Source organism: Notothenia rossii (genome assembly GCF_949606895.1).
Source record: "Notothenia rossii genome assembly, contig: scaffold_121, whole genome shotgun sequence".
In the NCBI taxonomy this organism is placed as follows: domain Eukaryota; kingdom Metazoa; phylum Chordata; class Actinopteri; order Perciformes; family Nototheniidae; genus Notothenia; species Notothenia rossii.
The window spans coordinates 108,306-122,500 of NW_027639504.1; the positions used below are offsets into that span (position 1 = coordinate 108,306).

Sequence of the window (14,195 nt, forward strand, 5' to 3'; positions counted from 1 at the left end):
ACGAGAAATCCTCTGATAAGCCACTATATCTTCCCAGACAAACCTGCTGACATTACATAAATGCATCATCTGCCAGGAAACAGCTTTCGGCCAATGTCTGCGCCAGCTTTTCTTAAATACATGAATATACATTAGTCATCAGCTGCTCTTCAGCTAAACAGCAGTGGTGGTTTTAAGATCATAACGAGGAGAATTCATTTCGGAAAATGATCGTATGTGCAATTCCTTGTAATGTTTTTAATGCTGCTGCAAAGCAAACATTTCCCAATATGGGATCAATAAAGTATTTCTTATCTTTCCAAACATCCACGGTTCAATGTGTCCAGCCTTAAAGGAATGGTACGTCGTTTTGGGAAATATTTTTGCTTGCTTTTTGGCGGAGAGTTAGATGGATTTAACTCTCAGATCTGTTCATTAGATATGAAGCTAAAGCTAGCAGCTGTTAGCTTAGCACAAAGCCTTGAAACACAAGAAACAGATAGCTTGGCTTCAACTGTAGGAAAACCCACCACTAAATCTCCCAAACTTAAACAGTCTACCCTTTTTGTTTTATTTATATAAGTGTAAAAACTATTGGCTCACTTTTTACTTTTTGGATTTCATATCGCATTAACACCATATCCCAAAGTGTATTGGGGCTAAAACATCCAATCACCGAGCTTAAAGCATAGCTGAGGATCTTGGGTAATCAGTTCAGTGGCTGTGTATCGCAATGATGCTTGAAATGTCCCTTATAGGCCTACGTCTGTTTCCGGGTTATTTTATTTTTGAAATTCAGTTCCTGAGGAACGGCAAAAAAGCCCAGGATTATAGAATTAAAAAGATAAATAAAAACAAGGATAATTGTGTGTTATTGTTGAGTAAATAACAGTGTGTTATTTAGAAAAGAATAAGAAATTAGAAGGAAAAAAATATTTAAAAAACTACAGATTTCAGTATTCTGAGGCTCTGAGCCCCATTTATTTTCCTCACAGAAGACAAAAGAAGTCCGACATTATACGATTTAAAATAAAAACAATAATCGTGGCTTGATATTGAGTAAGAACATGTTTTGATGAACCACACAGTTTCCGGTCTTTCGCGACCCGACCGGAAAAAAAGACGTGGCGCAGGAACGAAGCATACTACCAATAGAAATACATTGCTTTTAAAATAAATCGTTCTGTGTGACACGAAAAGAAGGGGGAAATCGTGTTGGTGAACACGAATCAATAGATTAAATATGTGACTATAACAGGAAATGCCGTGAGACTGGGTTGGTGTGTGTGTGTCTGCTTCCGTTTGTGTTGGAGAAAGAGAAAGCGACAGAGAGAAAGCAGCATTGTTTCTGTAAGGTAAAATAATTTCACCTTTCTTCAACTAAACAGCACACAGCACACAAACACACACACACACACACGGACACACAAAGACACACACACACCACTCTTGCAGTGATTATGGTGAATGTGCGTGGGAGTGTGTAAGTGTGTGTATATGAGAACAGGAATGTTTAAGTCAGGTGAACTCAAATCACTTCACTGTCATCCCACACACACACACACACACACACACACACACACACACACACACACACACACACACACACACACACACACACACACACACACACACACACACACACACACACACACACACACACACACACACACACACACACACACACACACACACACACACACACACACACACACACACACACACACTTTACTCTCTCTCCTCTTCCCTCCCTCTGACTGTTTCCATGGAAACACTCTGCCTCATCATAACCCTGCACACCATATATATATATATATATACATATATATATATATATATATGTATTTAGATGAATATATATATAAATAATAATAAAAAAGGTGTCTAAAGAACGAGACATACATAAGATCACATGCATGTCCAGCAGAATCATTTTGTGTTGGTCAGATCCTCTTAAACCATCCTCAGACCATCCTCATGTTAATATAAATATAAATAATGATCAATCCCTCCAATATGGTGAAAAAGAATGCCAATTAGTTGTTCTTGTAGCCCTATTCATTAAGTGTTGCCTTTAACCCAGTCTGCCATTTGTGAATCTAATTTAAATGTAATTGTTTTTGGGGGTTTTAGTTTATCTAATTAAAATTGAATCTCTTTTTGAATATAGTAGAGACACAAGATACAAATAAAGGACTGGAAAGTATGATGAGAGTAAATGTCATACAACAAATAAATAAACAAAGAACATTTCAATTTATTTTGAATAGGAAAAAAATAGGACATCGTCTTCTCACACAAGACAGAATAAATAAATATTAATAATAATAGGTCTGCAGTTGGGGGTATCGTATGTATCCTGTGTACTCCATCATTTGTTTTGTTTTCTGATTTTATATAAAGCGTCTTTGAGCATTAGGGGAAAAAAATCCAATGTATTATTATTATTATTATTATTATTATTATTATAATGTAGTAACTTCAGTATTTACTGTAACCACATTCCTGATTCTACTTCCTGTATTAAATATTGATGTTTCCAACAGGCTGTGTTGAGCGTCCGGCTGACCGTCCCGTAGAGATCTGGCTCTGATTCAAAGTGCACAGAATCTGCTGCATAAATCATGAGCCATTTGCAAAATGACATGACGCTGCCCCCCCCCTCAAACACTCCCCTTTAATCTTTACTAGCGCTGAGCTATTGTTACGTGCAACAATGTGAGGACCCTATGTGTGTGTGTCTGTGTATGTGTGCATATGTATGTGTGTGTTCCTGTATCCTGCACACGTTGTAACGGAGCGAAACACAAGCATATGTGTGTTGCCATGGCACCCACAACCACTGTGACATCCAAGCCAATCTGCTGGGTTGCTATGGAGACGGTAATCTCGCAGAGGGCGCAAGAGAGAGAGAGAGAGAGAGGGGGGGGGATGATGGCATGTTACTATTACAATGCATCGGTCTGTTTTCTAGTCAAACTGGACACACATTTACCTGGGACATGTCTCCATGCTTTAATGTTCAAAAAGCTCTTATTTTTCTCCTACTGCCTGTGCTGCAGCACCTCTTTTCACCCTCTGTCTGAAACCAGAGCCCAGTCTGCTCTGATTGGTTAGCTGGCCGGCTCTGTTGTGATTGATCAACCGCTTAGAGATGTCCCGCCCCTTAACCTATCACGTATAATGTGTTGGAGCGCTAGCCAATAGAAGCATGATTGTAACAGAGATTTTAGCCTTTGCAGACCATTGACATGCACTAAAACCTATACAATAAAAGTGAAAACCTCCAAAAAGGGCCTCTTTAATGTATTAGTGTTATTAGTGCTCCTATTTCAATTACATCTCTTTTTTTTATGTATGCCCTTCAACCATATAGGTTTTTAAAATGCAAAAAAGATTTTTTTAAAAACAGCACAAAACATCACTGGTTAAAGCGCTCCAAAAAATTATTATTATTTGAGATTGTAACTGCAGCTCAGATTAATTGCCTTGATTGAATAACAATAGGTAAACATATACAGTATATTTGATATAGGGGAACACTATCCCTATAAACAGTGAGGGTTTATTCAGCATTTCTTTTTAGAGCTTTAAACAGGGGTGAACACAGTACATCCTAGGGCTCCTCGATTAGGGCAAAAATCATAATCTCGATTATTTGGGTCAATAATTGATATCACGATTATTAAAAACGATTATCCATTTACTTTGAAAACATCAATTTATTGGAGAATCTTTTTTTTGAACAGTATGTTTTTAACAGTTGATTACCCTGAACTTTAAAGTGGACCTATCATGCTATATTTGAATAATATAGTGTAGGACCATACCTATATAAGAAATATTTATACTTTTTATTTTTCAAAATACCAAACAGATCATGCATTTTATCCATTCCTCATTTTTCTCAATTTAACACTGTCTTTGCATGGGCTGATTCTGTGAGAACAGCACCATCTACAGGCCTGGCATATGTACTACAGCGTCTCCAGCGCTTTCCAACGGCAATGTCCGTGGCTGTCTCCTCCTGATTGGTTGAGTTGGCCCAATAGCCGTAGCGCCACTTCTGTGACGTCATAGAAGTGTTCAAATCTGGATCAGTCTGTACAGATCCGTTGCAGCCCCTTTTTAAGAGATTTGGGTATGGAGGAAAATAGAGAGGGTTGTGTTTTCTGACTCTTGGTGAGTTCCCTGGAACACCGGGGACAAATATTCATGTAGAAAAGACGTAATTATTCAACTGAAAAAGCAATAAAAAAAAGTAATAATTTAAAAAAAAAGCAATAATAAAAAAAATTATCGTATATTTTCGATTACGTTGTTTTCGTAATCGTTGAAAGCCATAATCGTAATTGTGATTAAAATACGATTAATTGAGCAGCCCTACTACATCCACATCTGGAATCGGCCCAGTCAGTCCTCTGATGGCTCGGAGAAAAACTGAAGAGAGATTTCTTGCCTTCCTTTCCATGCCAGAGACACAAATAAACATGTAAACACAAATCTGCAGCCCCCACCAGCTGTCTCTACTGTATGTGTCATGAGAAGGCATTCAGTAACGTTCACACTAAGAATGCTAGTATGCACACATCCACCCACACACTTTATAAAGCCCTCTTACATGTCAGATTGCAGCGCATAGAATCTCACTGTATGTGCAGTAGGTGAATCTAAATTCAAAGAGCAGCAGCTGTCTCCACCTGGAGAAGGAGAGCGAGTGACACTGACTTCTCTTATTTCCTCCAACAAAATACTGTGGAGCTTGTCCATCTCTCTGTGTATTCAGCACATTTCTGCACAATGCTACTGCTTTTACGATAAGATGAGATACGATAGGATATGTTACGATATGATTGGATACGATAGTATATGATACGTAACGATTCGACCTGATAAGATTCGATAATATTTGTAACAATACAATATGATACCATACAATATGTTATGTTATAATTGGACATGTTACAATTTGATATGTTACAATACGATATGTTACTATACGATATGTTATGACTACGATACGATATGTTACAATAAGATATGATACTACTGCGATATGATATAATTAGATACATTACGATACGTTAAATAGGATAAGATCTTATTGAATACGTCACTCTAGAATTTGATAGAAATAAAAGCATTGCAAAATTATTTTAAATAATTTTTTTAATCACTTAAATATTCATAGATACTAATAATTTTTTTAATTGGTAAGATGATTATTAAACTAACTTGTTGGCTAGTTTAATTGATATCAAAATATCCTATTTTAAAAGCTCGTGTTTTATATGCTAATGATAATCTATATGAGTACAGTTACTACAGCTGTAGAATAAATGTATTAAAGTTAAACATTTATTTTACCTTTTAATTTACTGAGTACTGAACGTCAGTAAATCTACAAAGTTACATTCAACGACAAGTGCCACACACACACACACACACACACACACACACACACACACACACACACACACACACACACACACACACACACACACACACACACACACACACACACACACACACACACACACACACACACACACACACACACACACACACACACACACACACACACACACACACACACACACACACACACTCAGACAAACACAAACACACACACACACACACACACATGCCCTGACACAGATACGTTTTAGCGCATGTTCAGCTGTGAATAATGGAGGAGTTGTGTGAAATATTGATAAGTCAGTTTTAATAAATTAACCCTGACATGAATTAGTCACGAGTTACACTCCTAAGCAATTACTGTTGTGCAATGTCCTTATTGGCTCTTACAGAGGAGAGGATCTATATGGAGGATGATGACATGCCCCATATGGCAGATAGAGAGAATGTAAGTTGGAGTGGTGTGAATCAGATAGAGGTGTGAATCTGGTGCATGTACATATGTTTGCACATGAATGCATCTACAGTGTTTGTGTTCAGACCTCTATGGTTCGGACGAGGGTGAAGAAGTGAACAATGCAATAAGTTGTGCTAATGGAAGAGAGCGTGAAGAAAACCTGGTTTATTTTTGACAAATGATGGACAGCACTTAAAGCAGTATTTTGTTCCTCTATTGTGACATGTCTGCATGTGTTAATGTTCAAAAAGCTCTTTATTTTTCTGCCTCTTTTCACCCTCTGTCTGAAACCAGAGCCCAGTCTGCCCTGATTGGTTGATGCAGATTAATGTTGATCCACAACAGTAAGGCTAGACCTGAGATTTAATTCATTTTATGGCATCTTATGACATTTATTTTTGTTTCAGTTTCTTGTAGTACTTATTAAAATAATACAAATATTTATTTTTATTTTTGTTATTATTATGATTTTTTAAAATTATGATTTAAAAAAAAAAATGTAATTATTATTATGTTATCTTTTTTAAATCGCTTCTTAAAACCCACCTCTTCTCCTTAGAGTTCAACACTTGCCTTTATTGCTTTTTAAATGTTCTATTGGTTTTACTATATGACAGTTATTATTTTATGGTTCATGAGCTGTGTGATTTGTATATGTTATTTCTTTCTCCGCACAGCACTTTGGTCTGGAGGTTTTACGCCGCTTCACAAATAAAACTAGAGAACTGAATAAACCTGGCACAATACGTTTAGTGACGGAGCAACAGTGATATAAAAATAAATTAAGAAGAGGGAAGAAAGAGGGCAGGAGCCTCCTGACCCAGATCCAATCAGACCCCGTCACACACACACACACACACACACTCTGTTTAACGCCTCCCACTGGCCCATAAACACACACTCCAGTTTAAACACTCAGACTGAAATAGCATCACAAACACCCAGGTGGAAACGCTGTCCGTAACGCCGGCACACACTCATCCTTTGGCTCAATAGGGTCCAAACGCTGCTTTAGGAGTACACTAATGTTAGGACAATATCCCTGGTCCCCGACTTGAGCTTCAATCTCAAGATCCATGTATTTGTGATCCTCTCCAGAATGGAAGTAGTCATCACATACAGAGCATCAACTAGTTCCTGAGCAGTGTCCTTCACATGCTGATATCCAAGACAGGGAGTTACATCTCAAAATTCTGTATTTTTTCAAAAGATCTTCAAATTCTGTATTTTATCTCAAAATGTCAAAATTCTGTCTTTTCCATAAACATCTCAAAATTCTGTATTTTTTCTCAAAATTCTGTATTTAAAAAAAAAAAATCTCTAAATTCTGTCTTTTCTAAAAAATCCTGACTTTTTACTCAAAATCTCAAATTTATTTATTTTTTCTCAAAAGTCTTTTTCGAAATACTTCAAAATGTTAATAATCCCTGGTCACCGGCTTGAGCTTGAATCTCAGGATCCATGTATTTCTGATCCTCTCCAGAATGGAAGTAGTCATCACATACAGAGCATCAACTAGTTCCTGAACAGTGTCCTTCACATGCTGATATCCAAGAGAGGGAGTTACACAGTCACAAGATGGAGGAATAGAAAGCAGTATTCAATGTTTACTTCAGATTAGCTCCACCTCAGAAATGATCATGCTTGTCATATGTCTCTCTCCATAGAGGCTGAATCATCATGTTAATCACATAGCTATCATATGCCTCAAACAGTCCTGATGCTCTTCTAGGTAATCACACATCCTGTCATGTTCACAGCTGCAGTTGGGATACCTTTGTTATCATGTGTACTCTCATATTGGAAGAGGACATTCAGTATTTTCCTAACAACTACACACCCACACACACACACACACACACACACACACACACACACACACACACACACACACACACACACACACACACACACACACACACACACACACACACACACACACACACACACACACACACACACACACACACACACACACACACACACACACACACACACACACACACACACACACACACACACACACACACACACACATTGAAGAGCCTCGCCGGGGCCACAGAAGTTCAGAAATGTCCACAGAGCTTAAAAGCACTTGACACCTTTCCAACTCTGAGCTGATTTGGAACCTGTCCACGTCTGGCAAGGTCAGGGCGGCCGTTGTCAAACTCATGATTCGAACACTGTTGTGCATTCCTCTCCCCCCCCCCCCCTCTTTGCTCTTCTTTCTGCTATCTTTATTTGTCAGGCCTTAGCTTGAATGTCACACTGCTGGCAACACTGGACTTCATTTACTTAGCGTCGCGTCCTCCTCTCGTGGTTTTCCGTTGAGTTTTTTTAAGGAAATGCAAAGCAGAGAGGGATCGGCGTGAATGTATAACTCATTGAAGAGTGGACTAGATGGCCGTGACCGATTCTTCATCGTTCGACAGCAGACTGAAATGTAAAACCAGATGTGATTTACATATTTCTATGCATCCCCCGTTTGTTATCTGCAAACTACAAAGTCATGTGTGATCATCTCCATTAGTCACAACCCCGAGTATCAGACTGCTACACGCAGCTGGAACACCACGCTGTGTTCAATGTGCTCCGGCATGTATGACGTACTCGCCTTAAGACCCGTGGTGATCGAGTCTGTAGACTCTTTTAAATGTCATTTAAAGACATTCCTGTTTGGGTAACTTGTGTGATTTTATTCTACGTTTGTGTTTTTCAAAATGCATTGTGTTTTTAGCACTTCTTCATTCGTATGATATTGTAATGTTTAGTCAAGCACTGTGTGACTATGTCTGTGAAAAGCGCTTTAAAAATAAATTGCACTTACTTAAACAACGTGGCTTAAGAACCAGAGGGTCGCCGGTTCAAGCCCTTAAAGCTACCAACCACTGCAAAGGTGCCTATCAGCAAGGCACTGCTCCACGGTGCTGTATATAATCGCCGCCCCCCAATCCTTATACTAAGATGTGTCAAATACAGAATTCGTTGATGTGGGAAGATCCACCACTCGCCCTGAGCCCCTCCTTCGATGTTGTCGGTGTGTCTTTATGTTTTAATTTGTTTCACTTTTTTATCCTCCTTTTTATTATATCCATTCCTTAATGTGTTCTTTGTGTTGTCAACTGCTTTGCGGGAAAAAGTTCAATAAAAACAAGCACAGAATCAGGGGGCAGGCTCAGTCCAAATGAGCTTGAACTGGTTTCCACACGGACAGAAAAAACATCATCCTGTTGTGTAAATCAATCCAGAAAGTTTGCAAGATGGGACAAGACTAAAATATGTGTAATTGGTCCCATTTTTCTCAAGCATTGTTTTTTAAAGTGGACCTATCATGCTATATTTGAAACATATATTGTAGGGCCATACCTATACAAAACATGTCTGTGAAGTATTTTTTTCAAAATACCAAACAGTTCACCCATGCCTCATACTGCTTAAACCCCTCTTTTGAAGCCCTGAGCTTGAAAAAAAAAAAAAAAAGGAGGCGGAGCTAATGCCTGATCAGAATTCTACCGGAGATAAAGTTAAATTCTGCTGTGATAAAACGCCATCCTGTTCTAAACCACATCAAGGATTATTTCTGAAACAGTATGGAGCTCAAATTCTTTTTCTCTTGCGGGTTTATCACAAGGTGAGTTCTTTTTTGTATTTCCTGCTTTTTAAACACATGTGCTCTACAGTACAGGTTAGCTCTGAGTGTTAGCGAAGCTTGCTAATGTAAACAAAGACGAGATTACGTCCAAAACACGTCAGGCATTGTTTCTGATAGCAACTCTCTGTGGGTCCGCCGCCGCTATTACGTCACAGCGGATGGAGTCTGTATCCGCTCGTTGTTCCCCCGTTTTTAAAAGATTTGGGTACGGAGAAAAAGAGAGAGGGTTTTATTTTCTGACGCTGCGTGAGTTCCCTGACGCACCGGGGACACATATTTATAAAATAAATCACAAAGTGCATTTTGCATGATAGGTCCCCTTTAAGTTTATTTAGATTTTTGGGGTTATGAAAACCTCACTTAATGTCTTTTTGAGAGTCAGATCATCCCGTAACCCCGATTTAGGCTTTATTTAAGCTATTGCACGGGTTAGGCCATTCTCCACCACTGAGTCACAATGTTGACATTTTCCAGAAGAGCCTTTTGATCAAGCTGCTTCCCTTTCCATTCGTCATGTCCTCATCCATTGATTCACTCCGCAGAGAACCGTCTGGATAACGGGTCAAACATCCCAACAACCAACCAGCGCTTCATTCACTCTGCAGTTTATAGAGTGAAGGCCAAACGCTAATCTGCTGATTGAACACTTGAAGACAAAGGTTATCACAGAACAGATTTAGTTAAGGCAGCGAGGCGAAAGATCTCTGCAGAGCAAACTGATCTAATCACTAACATGGGTAAATTGATTAGAGGAGAGGAGAGGAGAGAGGGGAGGAGAGGAGAGGAGAGAGGAGAGGAGAGAGGAGATGAGAGGAGAGAGGGGAGGAGAGAGGAGAGGAGAGGAGAGGAGAGGAGAGGAGAGAGGAGATGAGAGGAGTGGAGAGAGGGGAGGAGAGGAGAGAGGAGAGGAGAGGAGAGAGGGGAGGAGAGGAGAGGAGAGAGGAGAGGAGAGGAGAGGAGAGAGGAGAGGAGAGAGGAGATGAGAGGAGTGGAGAGAGGGGAGGAGAGGAGAGAGGAGAGGAGAGGAGAGAGGGGAGGAGAGGAGAGGAGAGAGGAGAGGAGAGAGGGGAGGAGAGGAGAGGAGAGAGGAGAGGAGAGGAGAGGAGAGAGGAGAGGAGAGAGGAGATGAGAGGAGAGAGGGAGGAGAGGAGAGGAGAGGAGAGGAGAGGAGAGGAGAGGAGAGGAGAGGAGAGGAGAGAGGAGAGAGGAGAGGAGAGGAGAGGAGAGAGGAGATAGGAGATGAGAGGAGTGGAGAGAGGGGAGGAGGGGAGAGGAGATTGGAGAGAGGAGAGGAGAGGAGAGGAGAAAGGAGAGGGGAGAGGAGAGGAGATAGGAGATAGGAGATGAGAGGAGTGGAGAGAGGGGAGGAGAGGAGTGGAGAGAGGGGAGGAGAGGAGAGGAGATAGGAGAGAGGAGAGGAGAGGAGAGGAGATAGGAGATAGGAGATGAGAGGAGTGGAGAGAGGGGAGGAGAGGAGAGGAGATAGGAGAGAGGAGAGGAGAGGAGAGAGGAGATAGGAGAGAGGAGAGGAGAGGAGAGAGGAGAGGAGAGAACTGATTAATAATGATACAAAGTCATTAAATAAACCCCACCTTTACTTGGTGCGTTCATTAAGTGAGGCACAACGCATTGAACACAATAATGTGATTCAAATATGACTCTAAATGGGTCATACTTGAGTACAATATTGAATTAGTATTTTCCCACTGCAGTATTACTACCTTTACTAAAGTGAAACATCAGAGCACTTCTTTCACCTCAGGAAGAAGCAGAGCCGTTTCAGACAGAAGAGAATAAAGTGGAACAAAGCGGAGCCGGTGTATGAAAGCAGACCAGAGGGGAACAAGTGAGGGAGGACAGAGAGGAACATGGCGGAGCGTTTCAGAGTAAAGACACAAAGAAGAAACCACAGTAGGGTTGAGCAGAAGACGCCAGAAGAACAGGGGAATTGCATTCTGGGACAACAGCTGCTGCCATAAACTCCAGGTTATCTCAGAGCCGAACAAACAGACGAGTTGAAATGACATCTGAGGAGTTTATTGGAACGGACCACAAAGCGCTGAGTACAGGATGCAGTTAGTCTCGGAGCGTGAACGGAACAATGACACATCCAACAAGGTGTGTTTCTACAGGCTCTGTTTCTGCTGCAGAGGGTGAATGTGCTAACTACGTGTTCTGTAGTAATGGCTGATTGAAGTAAGCAAGGGAGTCTGTCTGGTTGGTTTTTTGGGGGCTTTTAACCAAGAAGATAAAATACAAAGAATTGTACTTAAAACCGACTGAACTAACATCGACACCAACAAAAAACAAAGCAGCAGGAGTATTTACAACCAAATGTTAAAACTTATTCCGTTACATTTGTTACCCCCATAGTTATAACACTTTACATACGATTTGGTTTAGCTGATGCTTGTATCCAAAGTGCATTCAACCATGAAGGAACTCGAAAGAAATAATCCTGCAGGTTCATTTCCTATCTTTAAGCCCAACCAGATGTAGTGCTACTGCATTAGCTTCACATACAGTAGAGACAGTGCTACGTACAGAAGAGAGATTTAAGTGTACTTTTTGTATCATTTTAATGGCCAAGAATGAGTCCAAACAGGCGTTTTTTTTCTATGTGCCACGGAAGATGTGTAGACTTTGATGCCTGACTTTCCACCATTTTGCCAACAGCAAATCTGATTGGCCGATCCAAAGCAAAGTGCCCTTGCGTGAGTGTATGGTTAACCATTCCTCTCATAGATAATGCTTTTGGATAAATAGTCCCTTACAAACTCATCACATACGGTCATCTCTCCAAAGGCATAATGGACATCAGTATTTCAAACCAAGCTACAATAGTGTATGTATATGTCGACTTAAGTGTGAGTCAGTGCGAGAATATGTATGTCTTTGTGAGTGCTGCTTTTCAAACCCTTTCATACCTATACACACATATGGCCTTCTCTTTAGCACAATGAAAACTACACACAGCTACATCTAACACACGCAGGGTGGCCGAGGGTATAAACGGCCCCTGAACGCATCACAATGCTGAGCTCTGCAGCGCGACAGGGGCCACTGTTCCTCGACTCAAACGCCATTGGGACCAATTAGGCATCGAGCAGAGCGACGCCGCGCTGCACGACCAGTTCAAAAGACCTGCTGCTGAGACGGACAGCTGGGGGCGGGGGGGGTCTCCTGGAGGATGGGGGCATGAGAGTGTGTGTGTGTGTGTGTGTGTGTGTGTGTGTGTGTGTGTGTGTGTGTGTGTGTGTGTGTGTGTGTGTGTGTGTGTGTGTGTGTATTATTACAGAGGGGCGATGATCACAGTGCAAAGGATGAAAGGTGCATGTGTTTTGAGTGTGTGCCAGCATCTAGACACCAAGGCTGTTGTGCAGTGACACTACTGATGTGCAATATGTACTTTTTTTCACATTTTAACATTGTTATTACTGACTGAACAAAGCACATTCTGCTCAGTGTAGAAATACTATGGTGCAAACAAAAAGTCTGGCTTCAAAATTGTTAAGCCTTTTAGTTCTGGTATGCCTCAACAATTATAAAAGTGGTGTTGATTTCTCAAAACGTTTCTGCTGAACCAAACGTGTATGTATCACTTATAGGAAGTCGATTTGGACCAAAGTGTGAGCTAAATGCAATTAAATCTAATATCAGACATGTTTGTTTGCCCCAATGGTAAACTCCCATTGGCTTTTTGTCGAGGGAGGCCTCGTAATGATAACTTCCCGAGTCAGCCGACAAAAATACATAATCACTGCACCCCTCAACATCTAGACTTCAGAGATGGCAAAAGTAAACTCATCCTTTACTCAAGTAGACATACAGATACTCGTGTTTATAAATACTCTGGTAAAAGTAGAAATACTGACTAAACTTTTTTACTCAAGTCAAAGTAAAGAGGCTTTTGAAATGTACTTCAGTAAAAAGTACCCATAACTAGCAGCTGTTTTAAAGAGTACCTGACCTCCCTTTATATTAATAGAACAATAATGTCATTGTTAGCTAATGAATGTTTCCATGCTGAACAACGGCAACATGACAACATTTTCATTGGTCCCTCTTCTTTAGAGAAGACCAGGAAATGATGGATACACGGATCGTGTTCAAATCAATAGGCACGCAATGACTCTAAATAATAATGATCACGCCACCAAACACACATTCAGACTAAAGGAACCAGCCTGTTTGGAAAATGAGAGAAGTAGAAAGTACAGGTATTTGGGTTCAACATGTAAGAAGTAGAAAGTTCAGGTATTTCTGTTCAAAATGTAAGAAGTCAAAATAAAATGTCGTCAGAAAAATAAGTAGTGGAGTAAAGTACTGATACAAGAATACTTAAGTAGAGTAACAAAGTATTTGTACTCCACTACTTCCCACGTCTGCTAGACTTATATTGTGTTGAACAAGTGATGTTTTAGAATGGCTCTCAGGAAACACTAAAACATTAACCCCAGCCTCCCCTCACCTGAGCACTTCGTTGGGGTTGCCTGAGATGGGGGACTTCTTGTCCGGAGCTCCGTGGCACTCGGACTTCAGCAGGGTGTGCGGCCCACGGTCCATCATCATGGTGGACGTTGCCATGGTGATGATGGCCACGCCGTCACGAACCCGAGCCTCCAGGTTGTAGTCCCACTCGTCGTAGGACACAGAAAGCAGACCTGGGAGGACAAGCGATGAGAGAAG

At 40.7% G+C, this 14,195-nt stretch overlaps 1 protein-coding gene across 1 annotated transcript in view; it reads right to left on the bottom strand.

The window, feature by feature from the left end:
- grin2ba (glutamate receptor, ionotropic, N-methyl D-aspartate 2B-a) overlaps nt 1-14,195 on the bottom strand; it is a 90,446-nt gene that overhangs the window by 54,835 nt on the left and 21,416 nt on the right. Inside the window, exon 3 of the mRNA XM_079696059.1 lies at nt 13,978-14,170. Coding sequence (XP_079552185.1) covers nt 13,978-14,170 — 193 coding nt within the window. The remainder of the gene's footprint in view (nt 1-13,977; nt 14,171-14,195) is intronic.